Source organism: Miniopterus schreibersii (genome assembly GCF_964146895.1).
Source record: "Miniopterus schreibersii genome assembly, chromosome: 7".
NCBI lineage: Eukaryota > Metazoa > Chordata > Mammalia > Chiroptera > Miniopteridae > Miniopterus > Miniopterus schreibersii.
The window spans coordinates 34,679,364-34,704,416 of record NC_138108.1 but is presented as its reverse complement, the minus strand read 5'-3'; the positions used below and the strand labels follow the sequence as shown (position 1 = coordinate 34,704,416).

General features: G+C 36.1%; 1 protein-coding gene across 10 annotated transcripts in view; it reads left to right on the top strand.

The window, feature by feature from the left end:
• The window catches only part of DNAJC10 (DnaJ heat shock protein family (Hsp40) member C10), a gene marked incomplete at its 3' end in the record, with an annotated part of 37,165 nt that extends 14,723 nt beyond the window's left edge, over nt 1–22,442 (top strand). For 5 of the 10 annotated variants that reach the window (XM_081142766.1, XM_081142767.1, XM_081142765.1 and 2 more), the window contains exons 9-23: nt 401–444; nt 1,469–1,606; nt 4,784–4,873; nt 5,844–5,957; nt 6,421–6,535; nt 9,862–9,989; nt 10,275–10,391; nt 11,428–11,529; nt 12,796–12,951; nt 13,987–14,120; nt 15,335–15,388; nt 15,659–15,806; nt 16,419–16,538; nt 18,544–18,648; nt 19,761–22,442. In XM_081142766.1, the coding sequence (XP_080998892.1) occupies nt 401–444; nt 1,469–1,606; nt 4,784–4,873; nt 5,844–5,957; nt 6,421–6,535; nt 9,862–9,989; nt 10,275–10,391; nt 11,428–11,529; nt 12,796–12,951; nt 13,987–14,120; nt 15,335–15,388; nt 15,659–15,806; nt 16,419–16,538; nt 18,544–18,648; nt 19,761–19,772 (1,577 nt within the window). Of the gene's footprint in view, nt 1–400; nt 445–1,468; nt 1,607–4,783; nt 4,874–5,843; nt 5,958–6,420; nt 6,536–9,861; nt 9,990–10,274; nt 10,392–11,427; nt 11,530–12,795; nt 12,952–13,986; nt 14,121–15,334; nt 15,389–15,658; nt 15,807–16,418; nt 16,539–18,543; nt 18,691–19,760 lie in introns of those variants that run through there. The other 5 variants (XM_081142763.1, XM_081142762.1, XM_081142760.1 and 2 more) reach the window with 1 other exon arrangement.
• Between the last annotated feature and the right edge of the window lie 2,611 nt (nt 22,443–25,053).

Sequence of the window (25,053 nt, the reverse complement as noted above, 5' to 3'; positions counted from 1 at the left end):
AGCTGTTTTATTTTAAGGATTTTTTTGCATATTTTTATCAAATAGGTTCATTACATGTTATTTCCCCCAAATTATGAGATGTCTTAGATAAAGAGGATTATTGATAGGAGGAGAGATTTGAGAGTAAGATCCTGAAGGAATGCTTGAGAGAAAATTGCCCCTTTTCTCTCTAGTAGAAATCCTGGGAAGCTAGGGGGAAGAAACAAGAGAATGAGTGAGAGAGAGATGTGTTCTGTGTGTAAAATGAGACTTTTTCCAGAGTATTTACCTAGTAAATAAAGGTTTCAATACCAGTAGAGCTCAATTAATTGCCTTAAAATCAAAATGATAGTTTTGTGAAAAGGCAAATGAAACTGTACACTTAATAAAGCTGAAATTGCTTACTATTTTCCCCCTCTAGATTGTTTGACTTCACAGACACGTCTCAGGCTTAGTGGCATGTTGGTAAGCATCAATTATTTTGTAAAACTGGATAGCCATGTTTAAAAAAAAAAATTTAAAAACAAATTCCAGATACTGTTTTTGGTAGTTTCTTGAACACTTACTTATTGGTAATCTTTCTTGTTTTCTGGTAAATGTATTCATAGTTACAGGTTTCTAATGATTAGCTGGGTTCAATACATTTTGACATGTGGTTCATTTGACCACTTAGTAGTCTGTAATTTAATTATGAAGTCCTCTTTAACCAAGGAGTTATGTATTAGTGTTTTTATCATATCCAAGCTTTACTGTTTGTTTTGTTGTTTATTTAGCTCTCATTATATTATAGTCTTGGAGTAGTCTTTGTTGTTGATAGTTTTGATACTTTGTTGTTGAAAGCTCCCTTTGTGGGTTGGGACTTTGCCAGTTAGGAAAATTACGAAAGTTCTATGTGTACTTGAAATAATGTTTTCTATGTAAGCTTAATGTTATTTTAATATCTACTAGATCAAATTTTACTTGTTAGTAATATTAATTTTAAAGTACCCTGTTATTAGTAATATTAATCATGTTATTCAAATCTGCATTTTTTAGTGTTTTTAAAGAACGGTTTAATTTACAATAGAAATGGGTTTTTTGCTAAATAAAGCCAAATTCCTTTAACTTTTTCTTCCACTTGCAACACAACCTATTTTTTTTTAATCCTTACCTGAGGATATTTTTTCCATTGATTTTTAGAGAGAGTGAAAGGGAGGGAGGGAGGGAGGGAGGGAGGGAGGGAGGGAGGGAGGGAGGGAGGGAGGGAGGGAGGGAGGGAGGGAGGGAAAGGAAAGAGAGAGAAATATCTGTGGGAGAGAGACATATCAATTGGTTGCCTCCTGCACATGCCCTGACCAGGCAGGGGATCAAGCCTGCAACCAAGGTACAGTGCCCTTGACCAGTAATTTAACCCATGACCCTGCTCTCTGTGGGCCAACACTCTAACCGCTGGGACAAACCAGCCAGGGTGACACAACCTATTTTTTGTGTTGTTGTTTTTCCATTTTAGGATGGTCTTGTTAATGTAGGATGGATGGACTGTGACACCCAGGCCAACCTTTGTTTAAGTTTGGATATTACAACAAGTACTACTGCCTATTTTCCTTCAGGAGCCACTCTAGATGACAAAGAGAAAAGCAATGTTTTGGTATGAATCATTTTAATTTCTTTAAATGCACACATTTGAATACATTATTTGTTGTAAACAATGAGCAAGAAAATGAATCCATTTATACCATCTGAACATGGAACATTTAATAATTTAGAACAAATTTAATTACTGGGATTCTGTTTAATACGTACTTCCGTTTGTAAAATTTGCTGTAAGAATTATTTTTTTTAAGAGATTATTTATTGATTTCAGAGAGAGGAAGGGAGAGGGAGAGGGAGAGAGAAAAAAACATCGATGGGAAGGACAGATTCATTGATCTGCTGCCTCCTGCGCCCCCTCTGCTGGGGATCAAGCCTACAACCCAGGCATGTGCCCTCCCCAGTAATTGAACCTCAGTCTCCTGGATCATAGGTTGATGCTCAACTGCTGAGCCACGCCAGCCGGGCTATAAGAATTCTTTTTAACTGGCATAAACTATTATACTTTCAAACCCCAAAAGTACGGAATACATTCTTAGGTTAAATGAATTTTCATTGGTTTCCATTTATTTGTATATTTTCTGATGTTAAAATACAGATCATTAGTAGGTTTGGCTGGAACCCAAACCTACCCAAAAAATAGTATCTTTTTTTTTAAGCAGCCTGTTAGATTCTGGTAAACTCAGTTTAGAGAGCTACTGGTGTGGTTCACCTTCCTAATTTTATGAATGAGGAAACTGAGGGTCAAACTAGTTGTCAAGGAGGTGGGATAAATAATGGGGTATCGGGCAGGTTCCTAGAAAACCCCAAAAGAAAAGAAAAGGCTTGAATAAAGAACAAACTTCTGTTAGTTTTCTTTTCTGTATTTTAATTCCTTTTTTGATGTTGATAAACCTACATATTTATTACAGAAATTCATATATGGTAAAGAAAGATGCAAAATTCACTAAAACCAAATCTCCAACAGACCAGCACTATCAAATTTTGGTAAATATCCTTCCAGATCTCTACTTAGGTGTACCTACAGTTATGACTTGGTGCTGATGACTCTCCAGCTTTATCTGTGGCATAGGTCTCTGCCCTCCACTCCAGGCATGTCCTCTCTCCTACTGCCTGTTCAACATCTCCTGGGGTATTAAGTGATGTCGCAAACTTGGACGTCTGTAACTATACTCCTGACAGTCCCTAATAAATCTGCTCTACCCACAGCTTTCCCCACCTCAGTTGATGAAATATATATGTTTCTACACACACACACACACACAGAGTACTTATGTGCCATATATACATACACACACACATGGGTTGGGCAAAAGTAGGTTTGCAGTTGTGAGTACACAAAACAATTTATTCTTGTATTATTTATTATTTATTGTATTATTTATTTGTATTACAACTGTAAACCTACTTTTGCTCACCCCTGTGTATATATAATAGTTATCAATAGTCCCTGAATAGTAATTCATTGACTAAAGGTGACATACTTAGTTTAATCAGTCCTCCCTTAATAGAAATTTAAGTTGTTTCTACTTTTTATGATTATAAGCAGTGTAATGAAGAATCTTGTTCTCCTTTTTGCACTTCAGTTATCTGTTTAGAATGAAATAGCTGTGGCAATGTTAAATTCAGGTCTTGTTCCCAGACTGCTGTACAGAAGGTCACGTTTACCCTGTGCCATTAGGTCATGAGGTTCGCCTGTACACTGGCCCACAGTTAATATAAGGTCTTACCTTCAGTAACATACAACCTCATATTTTAGTGAGATCTTTGGACTTTTTTGATATAAACTGCAAGCTCAGATGCGATCTTAGAAAACATAAATGAGTGACACTGGAAATGTAATAACCAGGAGTGATAAATTAAAGTTGTCCCTCCTAAAAGCATTCAAGATTAAAAAAATGGAAGACACTGTGCCAGCTAAATATGTCTGGAAGGTGAAATGTGAAGACAGGACAATGTCCTTTATAGATATAACTACCAAGTTTTACACTAAGACAAATAGGTGTATAATGAGGGTCTAGTGGATTCATCACATATTTACAAGCTGCTGTAGGAGTATTTTTAGTGAAATCTTCATAATGAATGCCACTAAAGTGAATGAGCTCTAGTACTGAGGCATGAAAGAATTCTTTTTTGGCCTCTTAAGGGCTTTGGTAACAGAAAACATTTCATATAGAGCTTTAAGAATATTTATGCTGTAGATTTTTATTAAAAAAACAAAAACAAGTTTTCAGGGGAAAAACTGAGTTTTCTGTCCTGATTCCCATTGTTTCTATCCATATGGTTATTTTCATATTGGGCACAATTAAGCTGTGAATACAGTGGTAGGTCCTTCAAGTGTTCGGTGGAGTTTTAGATCTTTCAAGTAATATTTGAATTGTCAAACATGGATGGTATGTAATTTACAGATATATATTAAACTGTTTTGTCAACCCATATGTATTTTCTTGATATAACTGCTGCTGCATTCTTTGTAGTAACAGCTGCTTCACTGAGAAATAGACCAACAGAGAGGTTTTGTGAGAAAAATATGCTGGGGATACAATATGAACAGAAGTAAAGGAGATGTGTTGGAAGGGAGGTGTGCCTTCTTCAGTTGTTTGTGTTTTAAATAAGATACTTAGGTCTAAAACATATCTAAAATAAGATCTTTATCCATATAGTTTACTCTGCAAAACTCATAGGTAGTTTAGTTTTTTGGACATTGTTTCTGAAAATCTCTATAACAAGTTGCATTCTCATTTTCCAGTTATAAGTTCTTATCTCAGTTCCTATTTAGTGTTGGTTGGGAATGAAGTATGTTGGATCTTCAAATATTCAAGTGTTTTAACAATTCTTAAAGAATTTAAAGCGTTGGCATTCTATAAACCACGGTTAGCATAAAATTGAACAACATAATATAGCTCTTTCCTCTTGATTCAGAGTCACTCAGGTTATTGTGAGGATTATTTTAGAGCACAGAACAGTTAATAGAAAATTCCAGGTATTAAAACACCTAATAATGGAATTTGTTTTACATCCCTTTTTTAAGAAACAGCCCAGTTATACAATTTTTAATAATTGCCAAAATATGATACGTTTTTTTTAAGGCAACATTTATAATAAATAGCTTGAAAACTGTTTAACTTCTGTGACTTTTTTTCTTAAAAGCTCTTCTGTGGAAAAAACAACAAAAAAGATACTAAAATAAATGGATGTTGATTAAAAAGATTATAATACGATTCTCTTATTCTAGTTTCTTAATTCACTGGATGCTAAAGAAATATATTTGGAAATAATGCATAATCTTCCAGATTTTGAACAACTATCAGCAGACACACTAGAGGTAATATTTTTATAATAATAAATAATGTTAACATTTTAAGTCTTAATATTTTAAAGTCAGCTTTTGGTTTATTCATCACTATAAGAAAGTAAGAGTTTCAAAGGATTATATCTCAGTCAATTCTAGGTTAAATTCTAATTGCTGGAGCTGCTGGTGGTACAGGGAGGATCTGTAGTTTTATAAAACCTAACCAGTTCTAAAGGAGTATCAAAAAAGGCACCATTTTCATCAAAAGGCCACTTTGGATCTGATTTGGAACTTTATATTCTTGCTTTCAGAACTGTTTATGTTACTTCACTAAGAATTAAGCAGCTTTAGAAATACTTACAGTAGAATCCATTATTTTTTTTCTACTTATTGATCCCAGAGCTTTCTAAAAATAATACTATCGAACTTATTGATAAACCTGAAAAAGCTGACTTCCCCTACTTCTCAACATTTTAGCCAGATGATTTTAAAACCTTTTTTTTAAAAAATATATTTTTATTGATTTCAGAGAGAGGAAGGGAAAGGGGGAGAGAGAGATAGAAACATCAATGATGAGAGAGTCATCGATCGGCTGCCTCCTGCATGCCCCCTGCTGGGGATCAAGCCTGCAACTCCAGCATGTGCCCTGACCGGGAATCGAACCATAATCTCCTGGACCATAGGTCAGTGCTCAACTGCTGAGCCATGCCAGCCGGGCTTAAAACCATATTATATATACTTTTTTTTTTTTGGCACAGTTGTTTACTATAACATTTTATAATGTGATTCTTACCCTTCTGTAATTTTACATAATTGATTTACATAGTATTATTCCAAATGAACTACAGAATAAGAATATGGATGTCTCCAATTTTTTGACATTATTTTGAAGTAATGGGTAGGATTATTAAAATTAACTATAAGAGAATAAAAAAGGAAGATTAGAACTCTTAGAATTTCCTATCTTTAACATTTCTTTTCAACTTTTTCCATCACTTTTAAGGATCGTTTGGCTCATCACCGGTGGCTCTTATTTTTTCATTTTGGAAAAAATGGAAATTCAAATGATCCTGAGTTGAAGAAACTAAAGGGTCTACTAAAAAATGAACATATTCAAGTAAGAAAAAATGTATCCTGCCCAGCTTTCTGCTAGTGTGCTTTCTTATTAATACATAGTTATATTTTAAATTACTGGTTTTCTTCCACAATGTATGAAAATGTCAGCCTTTTCCTTTATTATCTGCTTCTAGGGCCTCACATGAAAAGGTTTCTTTCTCCCCCACTCCAAGATTATATAAATATTCTCTACATTTTTAGAAGGGTGGCTTTCTTAAACAACTTTATATTATCTTGGAAATATCTTCTCAGGCTTTTGAACTCTGCTTTTTTTTACTATATTGAGTTTTAGTGTTAGTGTTAAATGTAAATTAATTATTTCTGTCTGTTATATTTATAGACCATTAACTTCTGTTTAGAAATTGTTGTTAGAGCAGTGTCAGTTTGGGATTCTCTTTATGAATATTTAATTGAATGGGTAAGATTTCATTTTCATCATATTGAACCTTCTCTTTCTGCTTTAGGTTGGCAAGTTTGACTGTTCCTCTGCACCAGACATCTGTAGCAATCTCTATGTCTCTCAGCCATGTCTAGCAGTTTTTAAAGGACAAGGAACCAAAGAGTATGAAATTCATCATGGTAAGAAGGGAAAAAATTATAAAAATTATCTTAATTTTCAGATAGTACAGGCATAGCTTGGAGATACTGTGGGTTCAGTTCCAGACCACCACAATAAAGTGAGTCATATCTTTTTGCTAGTGGAGGGTCTTGCCTTCTATTTGTAAAAAATGCAACATCTGTGATGCTCAATAAAGCAAAGCACAATAAAACAAGGCATGACTAATTTTTAATAATTTTGCTCTCATTTATTAGTAAATTTGTTTCTTGCAGGGAAAGACATTTTTAACTGTGTATGGTTAGTTTATACTCTACTCTTGATCAGTGTTTCAGCAAGAACTGTGGTGACATGTTAGGCTAGGGAGGAGTTTGAGGGTCTTGCTTGTTCACAAAGTAACATCTGCATTTTTCATTCCAGTTTGCCAAATATAGTATCTTGGCCGTATGAGTAATTTTCAGGCATTCCTTCAGATTGTTTCCTCCACTAGACCACCAGACATCTCCATTGTCATCTTTCTTGAATTTATGATCGCATTTATACATTTCAGTTTGTTTGGGACCGCAGCTTTGCATTCATGTGGCAATATTCCAGTTCCTAGGGTTTGGGATCCTTCATAGTTCCTGTCCTGAAAAGGTGAAATACAGCAAAAGGCAAGCAGACTACCAACTGTCACACAATTAATCAGATAACAGATAGTGACGTGCCCTTTATGTGACAAGCTTTGTTTTAGGTGTTAGGAATGCAAAGTTGTAAGATACAACTTTGCTCTGAAGATGCTTAAAATATCATTCAGTGCAGATAAGAGGAAGGGGATCTATAAGCAAATATGAAAACCAGTGTAGTGGCCATTACATATAAATTAATAAAGTCAAATAAAGAGACTTGCAAAGTATCAGTCAGGAGCTGAATGCTCAGTTTCCCAAAGCAAACATAGAAGTACAAAAAGTGAGTCTCTTAGGCCATAGGATCTATGTGAACAGAGGCTCGTATGGCAGGTAATCCTGGTAATGATGACTGTTCATTCTGTACTTTCTCTACGGCAAACGTTTCCCTCAAGGCTTTGTGCACTTCTGCATTTCTGTGTTATCCTCACAGCAGCCCACAGGCAAGCACTGAGACTCCGAAAGAGGCTAAGTAGCTTGTGAGCCCAGGACAACCACCAGCAACCGGGTCGTGTAGGTTTTGTATCCAGATATGTCTAACTCCAAAGCCTAGGCTTCCAGCTCACTAAATACTACCTACTTAACATGTTAGAAATGACCAAGTTTTCACAATAGTCAGAAGTCCTCAGTTTCTTACTACATGGGTTTCTCTATAGGGCTGCTCACAGCATGGCAGCCGGCTTCTCTCAGAATGAAGGCTTAGAGAGAGACACACACACGTACATATAAGCAACAATATCTTTCATAATCTGATCCCACACCAACCCTAGTACAATGGTAAGAGTACATGAGGTAGAGATTACTGGGGGGTTGGTTTAGAGACTGGCTACCACAAGAGATAAGCATAGGTTACACTTAGGAGGAACAGTTAGGAGGAATAATTTTCTGAGGTTAAAGAAAGCGATCTCTTCATTGAGACCTAAAGTGTAAGTAACAGTTACCTAAATAAAGAGGTAGCAAACACATTCCAAGCAAAGGAACCAGCAATTGTATTCATGGACTCTAGGAGAGCCTCACTTATTCTTAGAAAGCAAGAATTTCAGGATAGTTAGAATGTTGAGTGTTGGAAAAGAATGAGACTTGAGGCTAGAGAGTGTACCAGGGATTCAAACTATGTGTTTCCTCTGACAGGTAAAAGAATGTGGACTCTGTACTGAGGACAGAGCAACAGAGGCATTCCTGGATTTAAGCAGAGATATAATTTAGCTAGTTTTACATTTGAGAAAGGTGACTGGGTGCTGAGACTGGATAGAGGCAAGACTGGAGGAAGAGGGAGCAGATAGAAGCCCAACACATTCATGTCGGAGAAGATGGCTGCTTATCTAAACAGTGGCGGTGTGGATGAAAGAAGTAGGCAGGTTTTTTCAAATGCCAAGAATACAAAATCAGTATAACGTGATGATTGTTTACCTGCGAGAGAGTAGGAAGAGGGGGCCCAAGTTTCTGCCTCAGTAGCTTGGTTGAGTGAGTGACTGTGTCATTCCCAGAGGAGGAGTGGGTGGGGAGTACACCCCCTCCACAGCTGAATGTCGCAGCTAAAAAGGTACATAATCGTCGCATTAGTGAATTCAACCTTGAGAGGATGAGCTTGTCTGGGTAAACAGACAAGATCAGAGCCCTAAGGATCACTTTCAAGGGACAAAGAGAAGATTCTTTAAAGAACCCCAGCAGCAGCAGCTGGAGGGGGAGGAAGAGAGCGGGAGAGAGTGGTGTCTTCACTCCATCCAAGTATGTGTGGAACTCTCCCACTGGACTGTGAGCTCCTGAAAGAGAAGCCTGTGTCTTATGATGCATGCCCTGCAGCATTTAAAGCAGGGCCTGACCCATAATAGGTGCTTGACTTAGTATTGACTATTGAGTGAGTAAGCCAAAGGGCACATGGGAAAAGGGAGCATGCTGGTTGAGAAAGCTCTTATTTGCCAAGCCGAGAAGTACGTGAATTTTAGGCAGCGGCAAATCGCCAAGGGTCTTCAGGCGAGGGGACAGCATGACTAGGTTAATGTTTTTTATAGAAGCAATGTAGTAAATGGACTAGATAAGAAAAAGCAGAAAGACCAGCTTGGTTATTGCAGTAGGCCAAACAGCTTATGCAGTAGCCTAAGTTGGGGTTGGAGATGGCAAGAGATAAAAGGGATGGAGTTGTGATACAGGGCCAAAGAAAGAAGGCAAGAATCCCTCTGGGCAATCTTTAGGCACCTAGATGATGTTCCGCCATTGCCTAGGTAGGGTAGGAGAGAAGAAGCAAGTTTGGGGGGAAAGAACTTCAATTTGGACATAGTATTATGTTTGAAATGTTTGTATGACATCCAGGTTAGTTTTTCAGTAGCTAGCTGGCAGTACAGGTTTTTGCATTCATAATAGAAGTCTAGGTTAAAGTAACAGATTTAGGAGTTAGGCCATAGTAATAGCTCAGGTAAGCATAAAGAACTCTAAGAACACTGCGAGGACATTAAAATTCTGCCTCTGAGGATAAACAGACACTTTCAAAGAGATCTTGACATTTTAACTGGGTGCTCCCAGCAGAGTGAACCTGTGTACATATAGCTTACAGAACATTAAAACCTCACCAAAATCCATTTGTTCATATGTTTATCTTTCTTTAACATTTTAAGTATAAAAACTTTGAAGTGTTTTTATGGATAAAAGGCAGAATGTGGGTTTTAACTTTTCTCTTAATTTCAAAGGAAAGAAGATTGTATATGATATACTTGCCTTTGCCAAAGAAAGTGTTCATTCTCATGTCACCACACTGGGACCTCAGAATTTTCCTGCCAATGACAAAGAACCATGGCTTGTTGATTTTTTTGCCCCTGTAAGTTATTTTCATCTGTCAGAATTCAATATTGTCAGATTTTCTCTTGTTACAGTGAAGAGATTTTCTAAGTAACCTTGAAGCATGGGTACAGTTTTGGCCACATAGTACATCTAAGAGAGCACTGATGTGCTTCCCTCTAAGGATTAAGTACATATATAAGCATAAGATTCACAACTAAGTGTGTTTTTCTTACTTAGCATACTGCTTGTTAAAAAAATGATGTGGGTTTTTGTTTTTTCATTTTACTTGGCTCAGTGCTTATGCATATTTTTTCTTTTGTAGTGGTGTCCACCATGTCGAGCTTTATTGCCAGAATTACGAAAAGCATCAAAGCATCTTTATGGTCAGCTTAAGTTTGGTACACTAGATTGTACAGTTCATGAGGGACTCTGTAACATGGTAAGGCAAAATATTAAAAATGTATTCTCATTAATCTAATATTAAAATAAAATAACTTTTCAAATGGACATCTACATTTTAAAAAGCATGTTTTTATTTATTTTAGAGGGGGGGGACGGAGAGGGAGAGATAGAAACATCAATGGGAGAGAGTCAACGTCGATCAGCTGTCTCCTGCATGCCCCCTACTGGGGATTGAGCCTCCAACCTGGGCATGTGTCCTGATGGGGAATCAAACCAGTGACCTCTTGGTGCATGCGTTGATGCTCAGCCACTGAGCCACACCATCCAGAGCTCTAAAATTATTTTTGAACCCTAGTCAAAGATTCCAATTTACTAATAAGTGCTTGTCAACTTTAAAGGTGCAAAATTCAGCTACAACAAATCCGCAGATCTCTTTATAACTTTTAAAAGAATAAGTAAAAATTAAAACTTTAGAGAAATGCTTCCTGAGCTAGTGTTCATGTTAATTCTGAGGAGGAAATTGTATTTTGTACCATAAAAGGTATCTTGAATATAAAGAATAAATAATGACCACATTCTTAGGGCATGATTCATCATTCTTAAACCTAAAATATGGTTGTGTCCACATTAATTATTAATGTATTTCTTTATTCTTGCTATTCTATTTTCTTTATTTTCTTCTACTTCTAGACAAATTGGAATATTTATCATAGTTTCAAAAAAAGACTTAAGCTAGAGATTAGCCTGCTCTTTACAGCCTCATGCATCTTAGTTTGGGAGAGTAAAAAGGGACCAAGCTTATAATTTCTCATGCTCTCTTCTCTGCATTTCATGTCTATGGATTTTATGTCTAATGGAGTACCTATAAATAAGGGTTAGGTATTTGTCACTACAACTGTGAATCCATTTCCTTTGCAAAATTTGTCCTGGCCAAAAATTTTTAGTCACCAGCAATTTAGTGATGGATTTTTAAACCTTGTTGTTACTTAAATAAAGGGAAGCTGGTTATAAATTTGAAACAAATAGGTTAAATATATAAAATCATGTTTAATTTGTTTTCTCATTCTGAACAGTATAACATTCAGGCTTATCCAACAACAGTGGTGTTCAACCAGTCCAACGTCCACGAATATGAAGGACATCACTCTGCCGAACAGATCTTGGAATTCATAGAGGTTATTTAAATTAATTTAACTCAATAGTATTATAAATTATAGAAGTAATCTAAGTTATTTTAAGTTCATGGCTATAAATCCTTCTGTGTATGTGTACACTTTATATAAATATTTAATCATGTTTAATAACAGGATTTATTCTTCTCATGCTAAAACATTATTTTCTAACAAGAAAATGAATTTCTTACAGTTTTTCTAATGCTTTACTCATATTATATACTTACTATAAACTCTAAGAATAAGTCCGTGTTTTGTTTATTACCTAGCTCAGTGCCTTGTACTTAGTAGGCACAACTGTTTATTAAATACATGAAATTATACTTTCACATAAAGGTTTGCCACCCCCTGTCCATGTTTTCTTGGATAGAACCACCACAGCTTACTTCTTTTAGGTCCCATATAGATGAGACAGGGGTAAGCTCACTATTACCCAGGAAGTGTGTGGGTGGGTCAGGGTAGCTTAACCCAGCCCCCACTGGAGGGCCTTTCAAACCTGGGCAGCTATGCCACACCTGTGTTATTAGCACAGAAGTGCCATATATCTATAGCATCTCCTTTTTTTCACTAATAGTCTTAATTGACTGAAAGAGTTAACAGGGGCTTCCTAAGAATGAAAAATTTTAGCTTATTATTTCTGTAGTGCCCATTCTACTTTCTGTCCTACTGTTCCCTCCCTCCTCCTCCAGAATAGTTGTTTTGGTTTTGTGTTGTTTTGGTTTTGTTTGCCCCAGTGAAGTTAACATCTTCATTAATATTACCCAATCATGATAGACTGAAGCTTTGTTAAAACAACATTTGGAGCCAGGATCTGTAGAGAGGTTCTGCAGTACCTCCAGTCAGAATGTCAGGAAGATAGATTAGTAGGCTTTCTATTATTAATTAAAGGCCCTTTCCAAACCAATCACTGGTTCCAGAACAGAACTATATGGCTTATGCAAATATCTGGGCAGCTCCTGGAAATCTTGCCTTATCTACTCATAATCTTAAATAAAGTTGTCTCTTTATTTTAATAATACATAGAAATAGGAACAAAATATACCTTGATTTAAGAAGACTGATAGTGAAAATTCAAACTTCATAAGTAAATTAGGGATCATTCCTTCCTTTCTAAAATAACTCACTATAGATTCTCTTTAAAAACCCTTAAGTATCTTTTTAATATTCAAAAAAAATTTTTTCTAAATAATAGATACCAACAATTTGCCAAGAATATATGAACAACTCTTTTTTTTCTATATCTTTTAATGAAAGCTGTGTTGTCTTTAGGATCTTATGCATCCTTCAGTGATCTCCCTGTCACCCACCACTTTCAATGAACTAGTTAAACAAAGAAAACATGATGAAGTCTGGATGGTTGATTTCTATTCTCCGTGGTGTCATCCATGTCAAGTTTTAATGCCAGAATGGAGAAGAATGGCCCGGGTATAGTAAAATAGTTTATGTTATTTTATTTTATTTTATTTTTTAATCTTTATTGTTGAAAGTATTACAGATGTCCCCCTTTTTTCCCCCATTGATTCTCTCTGCCCCACATCTAGCCGCCCATTTTAAATCTTAACATTTACTAAGAATGTTTATTTAACAATGATTTTGAAACAGATGAGTAAGCCCACCTCTAGATTATAACTTAACAATTCTGATTTCACTTAAATTTCAGCTCAGTTTCTGTCTGGTATGTGAATGGTATAGAGTCATCTACCCTTTTTTGTTACTGTATACATATTTGACCAAATTTCTCCTTTATTTTCTAATAAAATGTATCTACTTTTTATTTTTAGAGCTCAAATATACAGTTTCTTCACAATATTGTAGGACTTAAAAGTAAAAAAATAAACAGAATAGTCTTGATCTGCAACACATTTGGATTCTTAAATTTTCATACAAATAGACTTAGTATTACATAAATCATGAAAAATTAAAAAGAAATTACTTAAATACCAGAATGGAAAATGCTGTAACTATTTTATATTTATTTCTAAGATAAATGAACAAACCTAAGAGTTAAAGTGATTTCTGGTATCTTAACATTTGAGATAATACAATTTTGTGCTCTTTTCATTAAAATTTTTAAATTTAGGTATGAGTCAGTGTGCTACCCACAACCTATGTCTCCAATTGAAAAAGAAACTCTAAAATATTGTCAAGACCTCATTAGTTCTTGGTTTCTAACACTTTAAATTTTAGAAATAAATTACCTTCCCTATGTAATGGGCGAATGAAATCATTTAATACGCAATAACTATAAGTTCTTAACTATAAAATTAGATTTCCAGTTTATTCCTATAAATGTTCTATTTTTAAGCCCTTATTTTTATTTGATCAAAATCACTGATAAATAGTATAATGATCGTCTCATAGTGACAGTTTCTCTATTGCATATATATGTAAAGTAGTTATGGAGTTAATTTTATTCTAATCGTTTTGATATATTTGTCTCCTTTTTTTTTTCTTTTATAGGCATTAACTGGACTGATCAATGTGGGCAGCATAGACTGCCAACAGTTTCATTCTTTTTGTGCTCAAGAAAATGTTCAAAGATACCCTGAGATAAGATTTTTCCCCCCAAAATCAAATCAAGCTGATCAATATCAGTAAGTATCATCTAAAATTAGAAGGTATTTATTATAATCATTTATTTATACAGTTAAAATTTAAAAGTCATCCTAACTAAATGAAAGTTAACCCAACTAATATTTTTTGGGAGCTCACTATGATTAAGTGCTAATGAGGACTTCAGAAGATGCAAAGAGAATTGAACAGTTCCATAGTTCATGAAGCTAACCGTCTAGTAAAGAAGAAATAAGGAGAGAAAAGAACTAATATTTATTAAGACCCTGTTTAGTTTCAGGTACTGTACTAGATCTTTGCTCACATTATTTCCACTGGTCCTCACACATACCCTGAAAAACAAAAATTATTACCCTTCCTACACTATTACAGATAAGTAAACTGATTCAGAGACCTTAGATTAACTTAAATAACAGCTGCTAAGGTTTGAGGTTGAAGTTTGAACCCAGGTCTGTTTTAGTGCCCATGTTTCCACACCATCAGATGGTTTTTCAGGTAGAAAGCTGGAAAAAGCAAGGCAGAATATAATGAATATTACTTAAGAAGTAAAAATCGCCCGAGCTGCTTTTGCTCAGTGGTTAGAGCATCGCCCTGCAGACTGAAGAGTCTCGGGCTCAGTTTCAGTCAAGGGCACGTACCTCAGTTGCAGACTTGATCCCTGGCCCCAGTCGGGGCACGTGCAGGAGGCAACCAATCGATGTATCTCTCTCACATCAATGGTTCTCTCTCTCTCCCCCCCCTTCCACTCTCTCTGAAAAGCAATGGAAAAAATATCCTTCGTTAGGATTTTAAAAAAAAAGTAAAAATGAACCATGAATCTCAAAGAAGAAAGGGATCACAACTATGAGAAGCAGCATGAAATACTGCATTTGTGAGGTGGCTTTTGATGTGGCCCTTAAAAGTGGGAAGGAATATTATAGACAGTAATAACTAGAGTAAAGGTTTAGAAACTAAAGCCATAGACATTTTGAATTTTGTCATTCCCATCAGTCTGTAGCTGTCCAGCAAGCAGCTAAACATTCAAGTCTGCGTGGAGCACAAAAAGACATTAAGAGTAGTGAAAAACATACTTAGGAAACCATGCGAGTAGTGCTTGTAGCTAGGTGTATCTGAGAAGAGAGATGCTAGATAAAGTTACTGGACTAAACTTACCTTTTAAATGGCACAGTGAGATTGTGTTCTGAACATATCCAATAATGGAAAACACTGTTTACAACTGACTTTTTTTTCTTTCCAGTAGTTACAATGGTTGGAATAGGGATGCCTATTCCCTAAGACTCTGGGGTCTAGGGTGAGTAATTAAAATATATGTCATTGTATACAATTGATTTAATGCTATTTACCTTCCTCTTATGTCTGTAATTAAATTTACTGTAAGTTGTTTAAAATTCTAGCATTTTAAGCATGTAGTAAAGAATTATAATTTACCAAGATAAGGTTATAGTTTATTACACTGTCATTCTTTGAAGTCATTTTTAACTTAAAGAGTTTTGCAGTGTTATATTTTAGAAGTTTGCTTTGGTTTTATGTAACGAAAAATAATTTTGATTCCTTGCCACAGATTTTTGCCTCAAGCGTCCATAGATCTAACACCTCAGACCTTCAATGAAAAAGTTTTACAAGGGAAAAACCATTGGGTGGTTGACTTCTATGCTCCTTGGTGTGGACCTTGCCAAAATTTTGCTCCAGAGTTTGAGCTCTTGGCTAGGGTAGGTCTTGTCTATCTACTTAAATAAGTTGTAGTCATATGCATGTTTTCATAATTAGCTAAAACATTTTAAATATAATTTTTTTTTCTTAAAAGTTTCCTCTGAATTTTAAAAACTGTTTCATTTTTATATGACTATAATCTTTGCAGTAGATGTCACCCTTTATTTAAAAGTTTAGCTAACATCTCTGCCTTGGATGACATCATCATCTACCTAACCGCAGCAGGCAGAAGCCTCACTTGTCCTGCTTGTTCCCTATTTCCTTCCCCTGCAGTTAAGGAAGGAATCCGTTTTTGATCGTATATGTGTGTGTACACTGAATAGAGTAAGAGTTTTGACGGGGAGGGAACTGGAGTGTGTAGCTGGAGAAGTCAGCCTTCCACAAGATGAGTGCTGCCTCGGCACGTGAGACCAGAGAAAGACGGGAGGAGACAGAATCTGAGATGTTTGTGCTGTGGCAGACAAGGCCTGGGTACCAGGAAGAAGTAAAGCATCTCAATAACAAATCCTTAGGTTTATAAAGATTTGAAACGTTTGGTATTACATTGCTTTGTGGTTGCCAAAATACTTTATGCCAAAGAGAATGGTAAACCATTTTTGTCTTTTTTCCAGATGATAAAAGGAAAAGTGAAAGCTGGAAAAATGGACTGTCAGGCCAATGCTCAAACATGCCAGAAAGCTGGTATCAGAGCCTATCCAACTGTTAGATTTTATCCCTACAAAGGAGCAAAGGTATGTACCGGTTTTTCCTCTGTGTTCCTTTCCTTTAGCAGGCCAGGCTCAAAAGATTTTTTTTTTAGTCTGAATAATGCTTTTTTCTAGTTTCTTCTCTCTTTGTCATTATTTTATTGCATTTTACTTAAACAGGTCCTCTTTACATATACATGACGAGATTTTTAAGTTTTTTTGTCTCAAAGTTGATATCTTCATTGCCTTAAAATTTTTACTCATGAATAGGAAAGTTACTCAAGGGACATACCAAAATACTAATAGTGATTTTCTGTGGGTGATAAAATTCGAGGTAATTATTTACTTTCTGTGAAGTTTTATATTTCCTACTTTTATAGAGTTAACATATATTACCTTTATAATTAATTCTTTTTTCCAGGAAAGGATAGTATACTATTGTAATACTTTTGAAAGAGCCTTAGCATCTGAGTATTTTTCTTGGGGAATATTTATTAATGAATGGTTTAGACTACAAGATAAAAGTTAGGGTCCCTTGATTCAGTTATAATTCCTTTTTTGGGTCAGTGATATTTTTTTTTTCCAACAAGAAACTAGACATCTACCAATGGGTCTTGAAATTCAAATTCAGGTGATAACTTCTATGATTATTAATACAAAATCATATGTCTGGTCCTGGTCGGGTAGCTCAGTTGGTTAGAGCATCATCTCAGTACTCCAAGTTTTCAGGTTCCATCTCTAGCCAGGGCACATACAAGAATCAACCAGTGAATGCATCAATACGTAGAACAACAAGTAGATGTTTGTGTGTGTCTCCCCTTTTCCTTTCCCCCTCCTCTCTCTAAAAAAAATCAAAATTTTTTTTAAAAAGAGCATATTTGTCAGCCAGTATAATTCCTCACTGAAAGTACTTATGACTTTTGCTATCTTCCCAAGTAAAGAATGACATTTTTTACAATAGTACTGTGATAAAATATTTGCCTTGTACAATATTCATGTTTTCTGATAAAATATGAAATAATTTCAAATATTTTAATATGTACTTTTTGACAAAGAATATCAGATTAAGCTCTTATTTATTGGTAATTATAATACATTTTCTAATAGAACTAAATAAAGAAATTAAATGGTGAATTTCAGAAATCTGGAATTGCCAAACACCTAGATTTACCAGTAAAGGATTTTGAGTAGTCCAAGAGGCTAACTCTATCTTACAAACAGCATAGGTTAAGCATAATTTGAGGGGAAAGGAGCTTATACCTGAGCCTGAATCTTCATTCCTTTGGAATCACTAGCTCTACTTCCCAGTTTTCAGAACAGCTGAGAAATGGGTGACATAAATAGGGGTCTTTTCATATGAAATGATGTTGGGGAAATATCAATAAAATGAGCAGTCACAGATATGATCAGGCCATAGAGGGAGCTCTTTGAAAAGCTGATGTTACCATGTGCTCAGAGGAGTTCAGAGGACAGATTAGGACCTAGGAAAGCCCTGTCCAAACTGAAAGACGGGTGGCACCCAGAAGTCCAGGTCCAGTGAGGCCAAGGCAGAATATGATGGGACTAAACAGAAATGCAATCCCAGGTAGGCAGTTATACAAAGAAACAAAATACTAACATACAAATGTGGGGTTCCCTCCAGGAGGAATGAGACAGATGGCTCTAGATCCCAGGTGAGCAGAGTTGGGTATATGGACCTGTCCCTTCCCCTGCTTTTCAGCCACCTCCCTGCTGTGGGCAGAGGAGAGCCAGGGGATAAACATTGCTTTCCATTGTCATAGTTGATCATGGTTTTGTCTGTGCCAGAGATTGTATTAGAATTATTTCAGTCCTCTGGGCATATCTTTTCTTATACAATTTAGTTGGCATTTGGTGTTAGCAGTGCGTTTTTCCCAGGGGGTTGATTAATTTACATGTTCTTATAACAGTATCATTTGTATTTATTTCAGGTAAATAATGGGTTAACTGTGCTTTTGTAGTATTTTAATCAAGTTTCTTAGATGGAAATGTCATGTTTTGATTACATACTTAAAAGTGTTTTTAATTTTAGAGAAATATTTGGGGAGAGCAAATAGATTCCAGAGATGCAAAAGAGATTTCAACCTTAATATATGAAAAATTGGAAAATCTCCAAAAACATGGAATGAGAAATAAGGTAAGAACTGAATCTAGAGCCGAGTTTGTAAACATTATCTAGTTATTCTTCCTACACTTTATACGTGTCAATAAACAGGTAAAATGAAGCTTCAAAAAACAGTAAGTAGTTGGAAATTCTTTGGGAAATATGAGAATCAGAATGTAGCCTGTAAACTCTGAAATGCTTAGGAATTTGGACAAGTAAAACCATTTAACAAGAAGTAATGACTGGCCATAAGTTATTTAACTTTTGTTCAAATATAAATAATTATACTGGAGCCTCCTGACACATGTGGATAGTAAATATTCTTTTGTTCTTGGGATAGTCAGGATGTACTGGAACCCATGTGCATCTTGGCATCTCCTTGAATTTTTAACCTAGCAAGCAGTTATAACCTTTTTCCTGCTCTCCTTTGGAAACTCTTGGTTTTTTTCATCTTTAAATCATGAGTCCATGAGTGCTAGAGGGCTTTCTGGATGGAATTTAATACAATCACATATGAGGTTTCTTGGATTCTTTTCCTCTAAGATGAAAGGACAGAAAAACAGCACAGCCTCTGGAGAGTTCTAGAGACATCTGGCTCTGTAGAATCATTAGAACACCACACCCCAGTATAGAAAGTCTTACAGCCTGTTTCAAGAATTCTGTTTTATCCAAATCTAAAAGATAGGGAAGAGATAGTTATGAATCTTTATTTTCTTGGTTTCAGTAAATAGACAAACAAAAAAATGTTTTCCTGATAGTTTGTTTAGCTATGTTTTCTCAAGATATTTTTATTTTTTTTAATTGCAACTTTTAAGTTAAACATTTGAAATAGAAAACACTTTTACTCATAAATCAGAATATCGTTCCTAAAATTAAGTTAAAGAGCACATCAAAGTATGACTTTGAATGTGTAAAACTGTAATTGATAGTATCTGTTGTGGGCAGGTAAGAACTATGTGATACCCTTTTCTCTAACATCGCTAGGTAGGCAAGTTTCATTTTTTATGTGGTGGACCCATTAAATAAGAATACAGAGTAATTATTTTTGAGAGGGTAAAATTGTGGTTAGTTTATATTATTTTACCTTGTTTTTACTATTGTAAACTTGGGTTTTTTCTCTTTCAATTACTTTTATGTTACTGAAGGATGAACTTTAATGATATTGAAGATGAAGAAAAAGTTGAAAAGAAATTCTGACAAATGACATCAGAAGACATCTTTTTAGACTGTTACTACATTCATGGTGGGAATAAGTGAACATTATATTGGACTTGTAATTGCACTAAATTCTCTATATTGGTATGAATGAAGGGCTGCAAGCTTTGTCTATAATGGGCCACGTTGTAAAAATTTAGGTTTTGTAGACCATATGCAGTTCTTTGTCATATATGCTTGTTTTGTTTTGTTTACAACCCTTTGAAAAATGTCAAAACAATTCTTAGCTGAGGGCCATCCACAAGTAGATCACAAGCCACATTCAATCCGTGAGCCATAGATTGCAGACTGCTGGAAATGGAAACGATGCTTGGGCTGACTGGCTCGAACATGAGCCTGCTCTGCTGGTATATACGTACATGTCTAAGTAGTACAAAGTGAACTTTATCACTTAAAGTGTTGTGGCTCCCCTGACCAGAGAGAACTTGGTTTTCAGTCACCTGTTCTAAAAATTCTCCAAAATTGATTCTCTAATCATATATTTCATTTTAAAAATACCATGTGGCAAAATAAACAGATACCCTATTTTCATGATATATTACAATGAAAAGATTCTTCATTCTTTCCTTTCTTACGGGTTGAAGAATTGATTTTAATTTTCACAGTTAAGAAAGTTTTTTGTAACAGTAAGTAAACAAATTCTATAGATTTCTACAGCATCCAGAAATACCTGAGGAAAAAAATATGTACAGCACTTAACAGGGCACTGTAGAGTATCCCAAATATATCATTTAGAGTTCTATATTTTAAAGATATGTGTTAATTTATTTTCTAAATATTTTTCATAAAAGTTTTCCCTATGATAGTAATTAACTTTTGAAGCATCTTTCTAATATTTATGTTTCTGTCTTCTGGGTGGGCTCTTTTGATATGTATTTTTTATTTACATTTGCCTGTTTTTCTTCAAAGTAGTTGTTTTTCCCTCTTGTCTATTCTCTTCATTATTCAAACAGGAAAAATAACTTTGAGTTTTGTTTCACTGTAGCTTATAATGATAATGTAGTCATTCCAGTTATTAGTTTACTGTTGGAGGCTGCCATGTTCAGATAAATATTGGCACAATAACAAGTTATTTTTGTAAGTAAATTAAGTGTATAAATCTAAGAATGAGATCTTTTAATTTCTCAGTTGTTCAGACTCAAAGAATCTAAAAATCTTTTCCTTGCATTTTAACAAAACATTGTTAGTTGCCCTGGCCGGTTTGGCTCAGTGGATAAAGCGTTTGCCTGCAGACTGAAGGGTCCCGGGTTCTGTTCTGGTGAAGGGCACATACCTCGGTTGCAGGCTCAATCCCCGGGCCCAGTCAGGGAGTGTGTGGGAGGCAACCAATTGATGTGTCTCTCTCACATCGGTGTTTCTCTGTCTCTCTCTCTCTTTTTCTCCCCCCCCCCCCACTCTTGCTGAAAAAGCAATGGAAAAAATATCCTCAGGTGAGAATTTTTTTTAAAAAGTTATAATCCAGGGTGTATGGTGTGGTAAAAATCCTAATTGAGCAAAAGATAGATCAGTGAATTAAAAAAAAATCTTGTTTTCCCAAAAACCTGTTAGGATTCTGCTTTATTATATTGGAAGAGCTTTGTTTTTTTAAATTATCATTTTACCTCCTTCCCCAATATTTCCTCATAAATACTTTATAGCTCCAATTTATAGAAAAAGTAAGTTTTTATTTTCAAGTGTAACCCTATTCTTTATAGGCTCTCCCATGTTGTTTTTAGTGTATTACATAACTCCGTATCTTAGATTTCATTTTACACATGTAGGCACATACAGAATAATTACTTCTAGCCTTAAGTTAACACCACCTTTTTGAATTATGATCAGTAATGGCAAGTGCCTTTCATTTACTAAATTTTCAAAGCCCAGAAAATTCTTTAAATTGGTTTGTTTCTATAAGAATCCCAAAATGGAATGCCTGAAGAAGTCTGGTAAATATTTACCGAGTTACTCTACCAGTTATACTGGTGTGCTGGACACTGGGGAGAGTACTAGTGTGTGTAATTCACAGTTCTGACACTGAATCCATAGCTAAGTTTACAGGTACCTGTGTACTCCTGCCTGTCAGTATAATTTCAGACTTCATTGAAAAACATCTTAGGCAGTAAATAAAATAAGAAATACTATATATCCTGTAACTTGGCCTAAGTATGTACCTGTGGAATCAGCTCTAAAGCCAGTGCTGCCTGGGAGCCATGTGAAGTAATCTGTATTTTATTAGTAATAATATATCAGGAGGCTGTTTTCTACAGTCATATCAGTGTCACTGGGTATTTAAAGAACAGCTGACAGAATTGAAGGTAATGGCCACATTAGTGCAACAGAGCACCTCTAAAGTGCCATTTCTCTCAGCAGCACCGTTTTTGTGTGCAGTGGCCTCGGGTAACCACCATTTCCAGCACAACGGCGTGCATTCTGCCAGGCGGCTGGATCTGAAAAGGAGATGCGTTTAAATTGTGACAGTGGAACCATTTGGAATTTCTGTTTTGGTATTAATGATGCTTGCCTATCTCAGTTTCCCAGCTTTTAACATCTTTCATATCTTTTTTACTTAAAGTATGTGATTAAGATAAGGAAAAATAAAATTAAATAATTATTGTATAATGACTTTTTATTGCAAAAGTTTTCTTTAAATTGGTTGTTTTCTGACTATTCAAAGCAGAAATTTTCTTTACAGTACATTAATCAGAGAAGAATCATTACATTGTTTCCTGTGGGACACATTTACAAAGCTAGTTAGTATGAGAAAGTTTTTAATGAGGAAGTAGTATTTTTAAACAATTTTAACATAATTTTTGTATAATAGTTTGGTCTTAATCCTTATGTCTACCAACAAACTCAGGTAAAGGTCTTAAATCATATATATTCAGTGAAATAATACGAAGGTTAATTAACCAAGTGCATTTTAAATTTTCTGTTAATACATAAAGGATAAAATTGGTTCTAAAGATGAAAAGGAAATATTTCTGCTTATTTCAAAATGAGTAATGACAAAATTTGAGGTCAACTACCAAGCTAAGTCTAAATGTATTGATTATATGTAAAATTGTTAGGGATTTGCTGGCTTGAGTCTTTTTTTTAAATGTTTAACAGTGGATTTGCACTCATCCTGTTGCCCAATCCTCTTGACAGATATATTTTGTGAGAGGTGACTAACCAAAATTATGGTTGAGGCTTATTACAAACTGCGACATATCAATAATGAATCCAGGGCAGTATTATTTAGTAGCTTGCTCTTCTGATACTTAGTAATCACTCAAAAGGTCTGTGCTGGCCTGGCCAGTGTGGCTCAGTGGTTGAGCATCAATCCAGGAACCAAGAGATCACCATCAGGGCTCATGCCCGGGTGTCGGGCTCGATCCTCAGTAGGGGTTGTGCAGGAGGCAACTAATCAATGATGTTTTTATCTCTCTATCCCCCTCTCCCTCTCTCTCTAAAAATCAATAAAAAACATTTTTTTAAAATTATGCTGTGTTAATTAACTACTGATAGAGAACTCTTTATTAAACAACTGGTATTCTAGACATTTTATTTGAGGAGGTAAAAAGTTTAAAGAATGAATAGGTTCTAGTACAGGATGGCAACGTAAGAGGTTCCTGAACTCATCTCTCGTGAACACACACTATCTGTGGCTACATACAGAGCAATTCCCTGAAAGAAATCCAGACACTAGCTGAGTGACCTACACTGTGGGTGAACAAGAAAAAAGCCCACAGTGAAATGGGTAGGAGAGGCTGAGACACATGTGGCATTAAACCCCACCACTGGTAACAGTGACACAGCTGGAATAAAACTCGTGACTTCCAACTTCTCAGAGCAAATGGTTTGGATCTCACATCTGGTGCCCCACCTTTTAAGACTTCGACCCAAGAGGCAGGCCCCCAAAACATCCCGCTTTGAAAGGCAGCAGGACATGTGTCCATGAGACCCACAGGCTATCTGGCAAGCTAAGAACAATCCTCACCAGGCTTGCGTGGACTCCCCGGCTGAGCTCCCAGCCCGGCAGAGGCAGTGTGCTGACGTGTACCCAGTCTCGGCGGGTAGGCCTGTGTGCAGCTTTCAGTGCTTCACCCTGAGGGGCTGGCTTGAACTTGAACATACCTAGGAGCTGACTACAGTCCTTCCCAGAGAACACAGAGGACAGCACTGTGTGTTGGCCCTCTGCCTCACTCTAGGTGGTTATACTTCCCCGGAAAGGTTTTGCACACATCTGGCACCCCAGGTTTTGTGGCTGCCACATGGGACATCCTTTGATCATCTGGTGACCAAGTGGTATTTACATTTGCTGCTCCCACAGGACTGTAGCAAATAAGATTTAGCTGGTTACCCCCAACCCCCAGGGCTCAGCAGAGAAAGAGCAGACAGAAACCCATCTCCCACTGTGTATATTTAAAACCTCCTGAGGGCATGACTTCCAGTCAGCTTGCAGCTAGGTGCTGACAGGCCCTCCGCTTTGGGACATGGACGGGTCTTGGCACATCCTCAACTACTGGGAGCCAGTTAGGACCAAGACGGCTGCTTGGACCATCACTAAGTTCTGAGAGAGCCGAGAACTAGGGTAGGGTTGAACAATGAAGTTCATTTACACCACTCCTTCAGGACAGGGAAGTGCCTGTTTTATCTAATCCACAGAAACCAACAGTCAAGGAAAGTGATTAAACAGGAATATGTTCCAAATTTTTAAAAAAGACTCAGAAAAAGGCCTTCTTGAAATGGAGAGAAATGATTTACCTGACAGAGTTCAAAATACGGTCGTAGATGTGCTCACTGAGACCAGGTCTCAAGGCATGAAAAGGTGAAAATCTCTCACAAAGGCAGAAAATACAAGAATGTCCTGAACATGGGGCTGAAGAACGCAATGACTGAACTGAAAAGTCGGTAGAGGGGTCAACAATAGGCTAGATGAAGCGGGGAAAAATTACCCAACTCAGGGCGATGGAACTCATTACATCAGAGCGGCAAGAAGACAGGAATGGGAAGGGGAGGGCTTCTGGGACATCATCCAGCAGACCATATTTGCATTCTACAGGTCCCAGAAAGAGAAGAGAGAGGGGCATGAACTTATTTGAAAAAAATAATGGCTGTAAAATTCTCTAACCTGGGAAAAGAAACAGACATCTAGACCCAGGAAGCTCATGGAGTTCCAAACAAGATGCATCTCAAGAGACACAACATGACATTTTTATTTTTATATTTCAAAATAACTTTTTTTAATTGAATACTGACTAG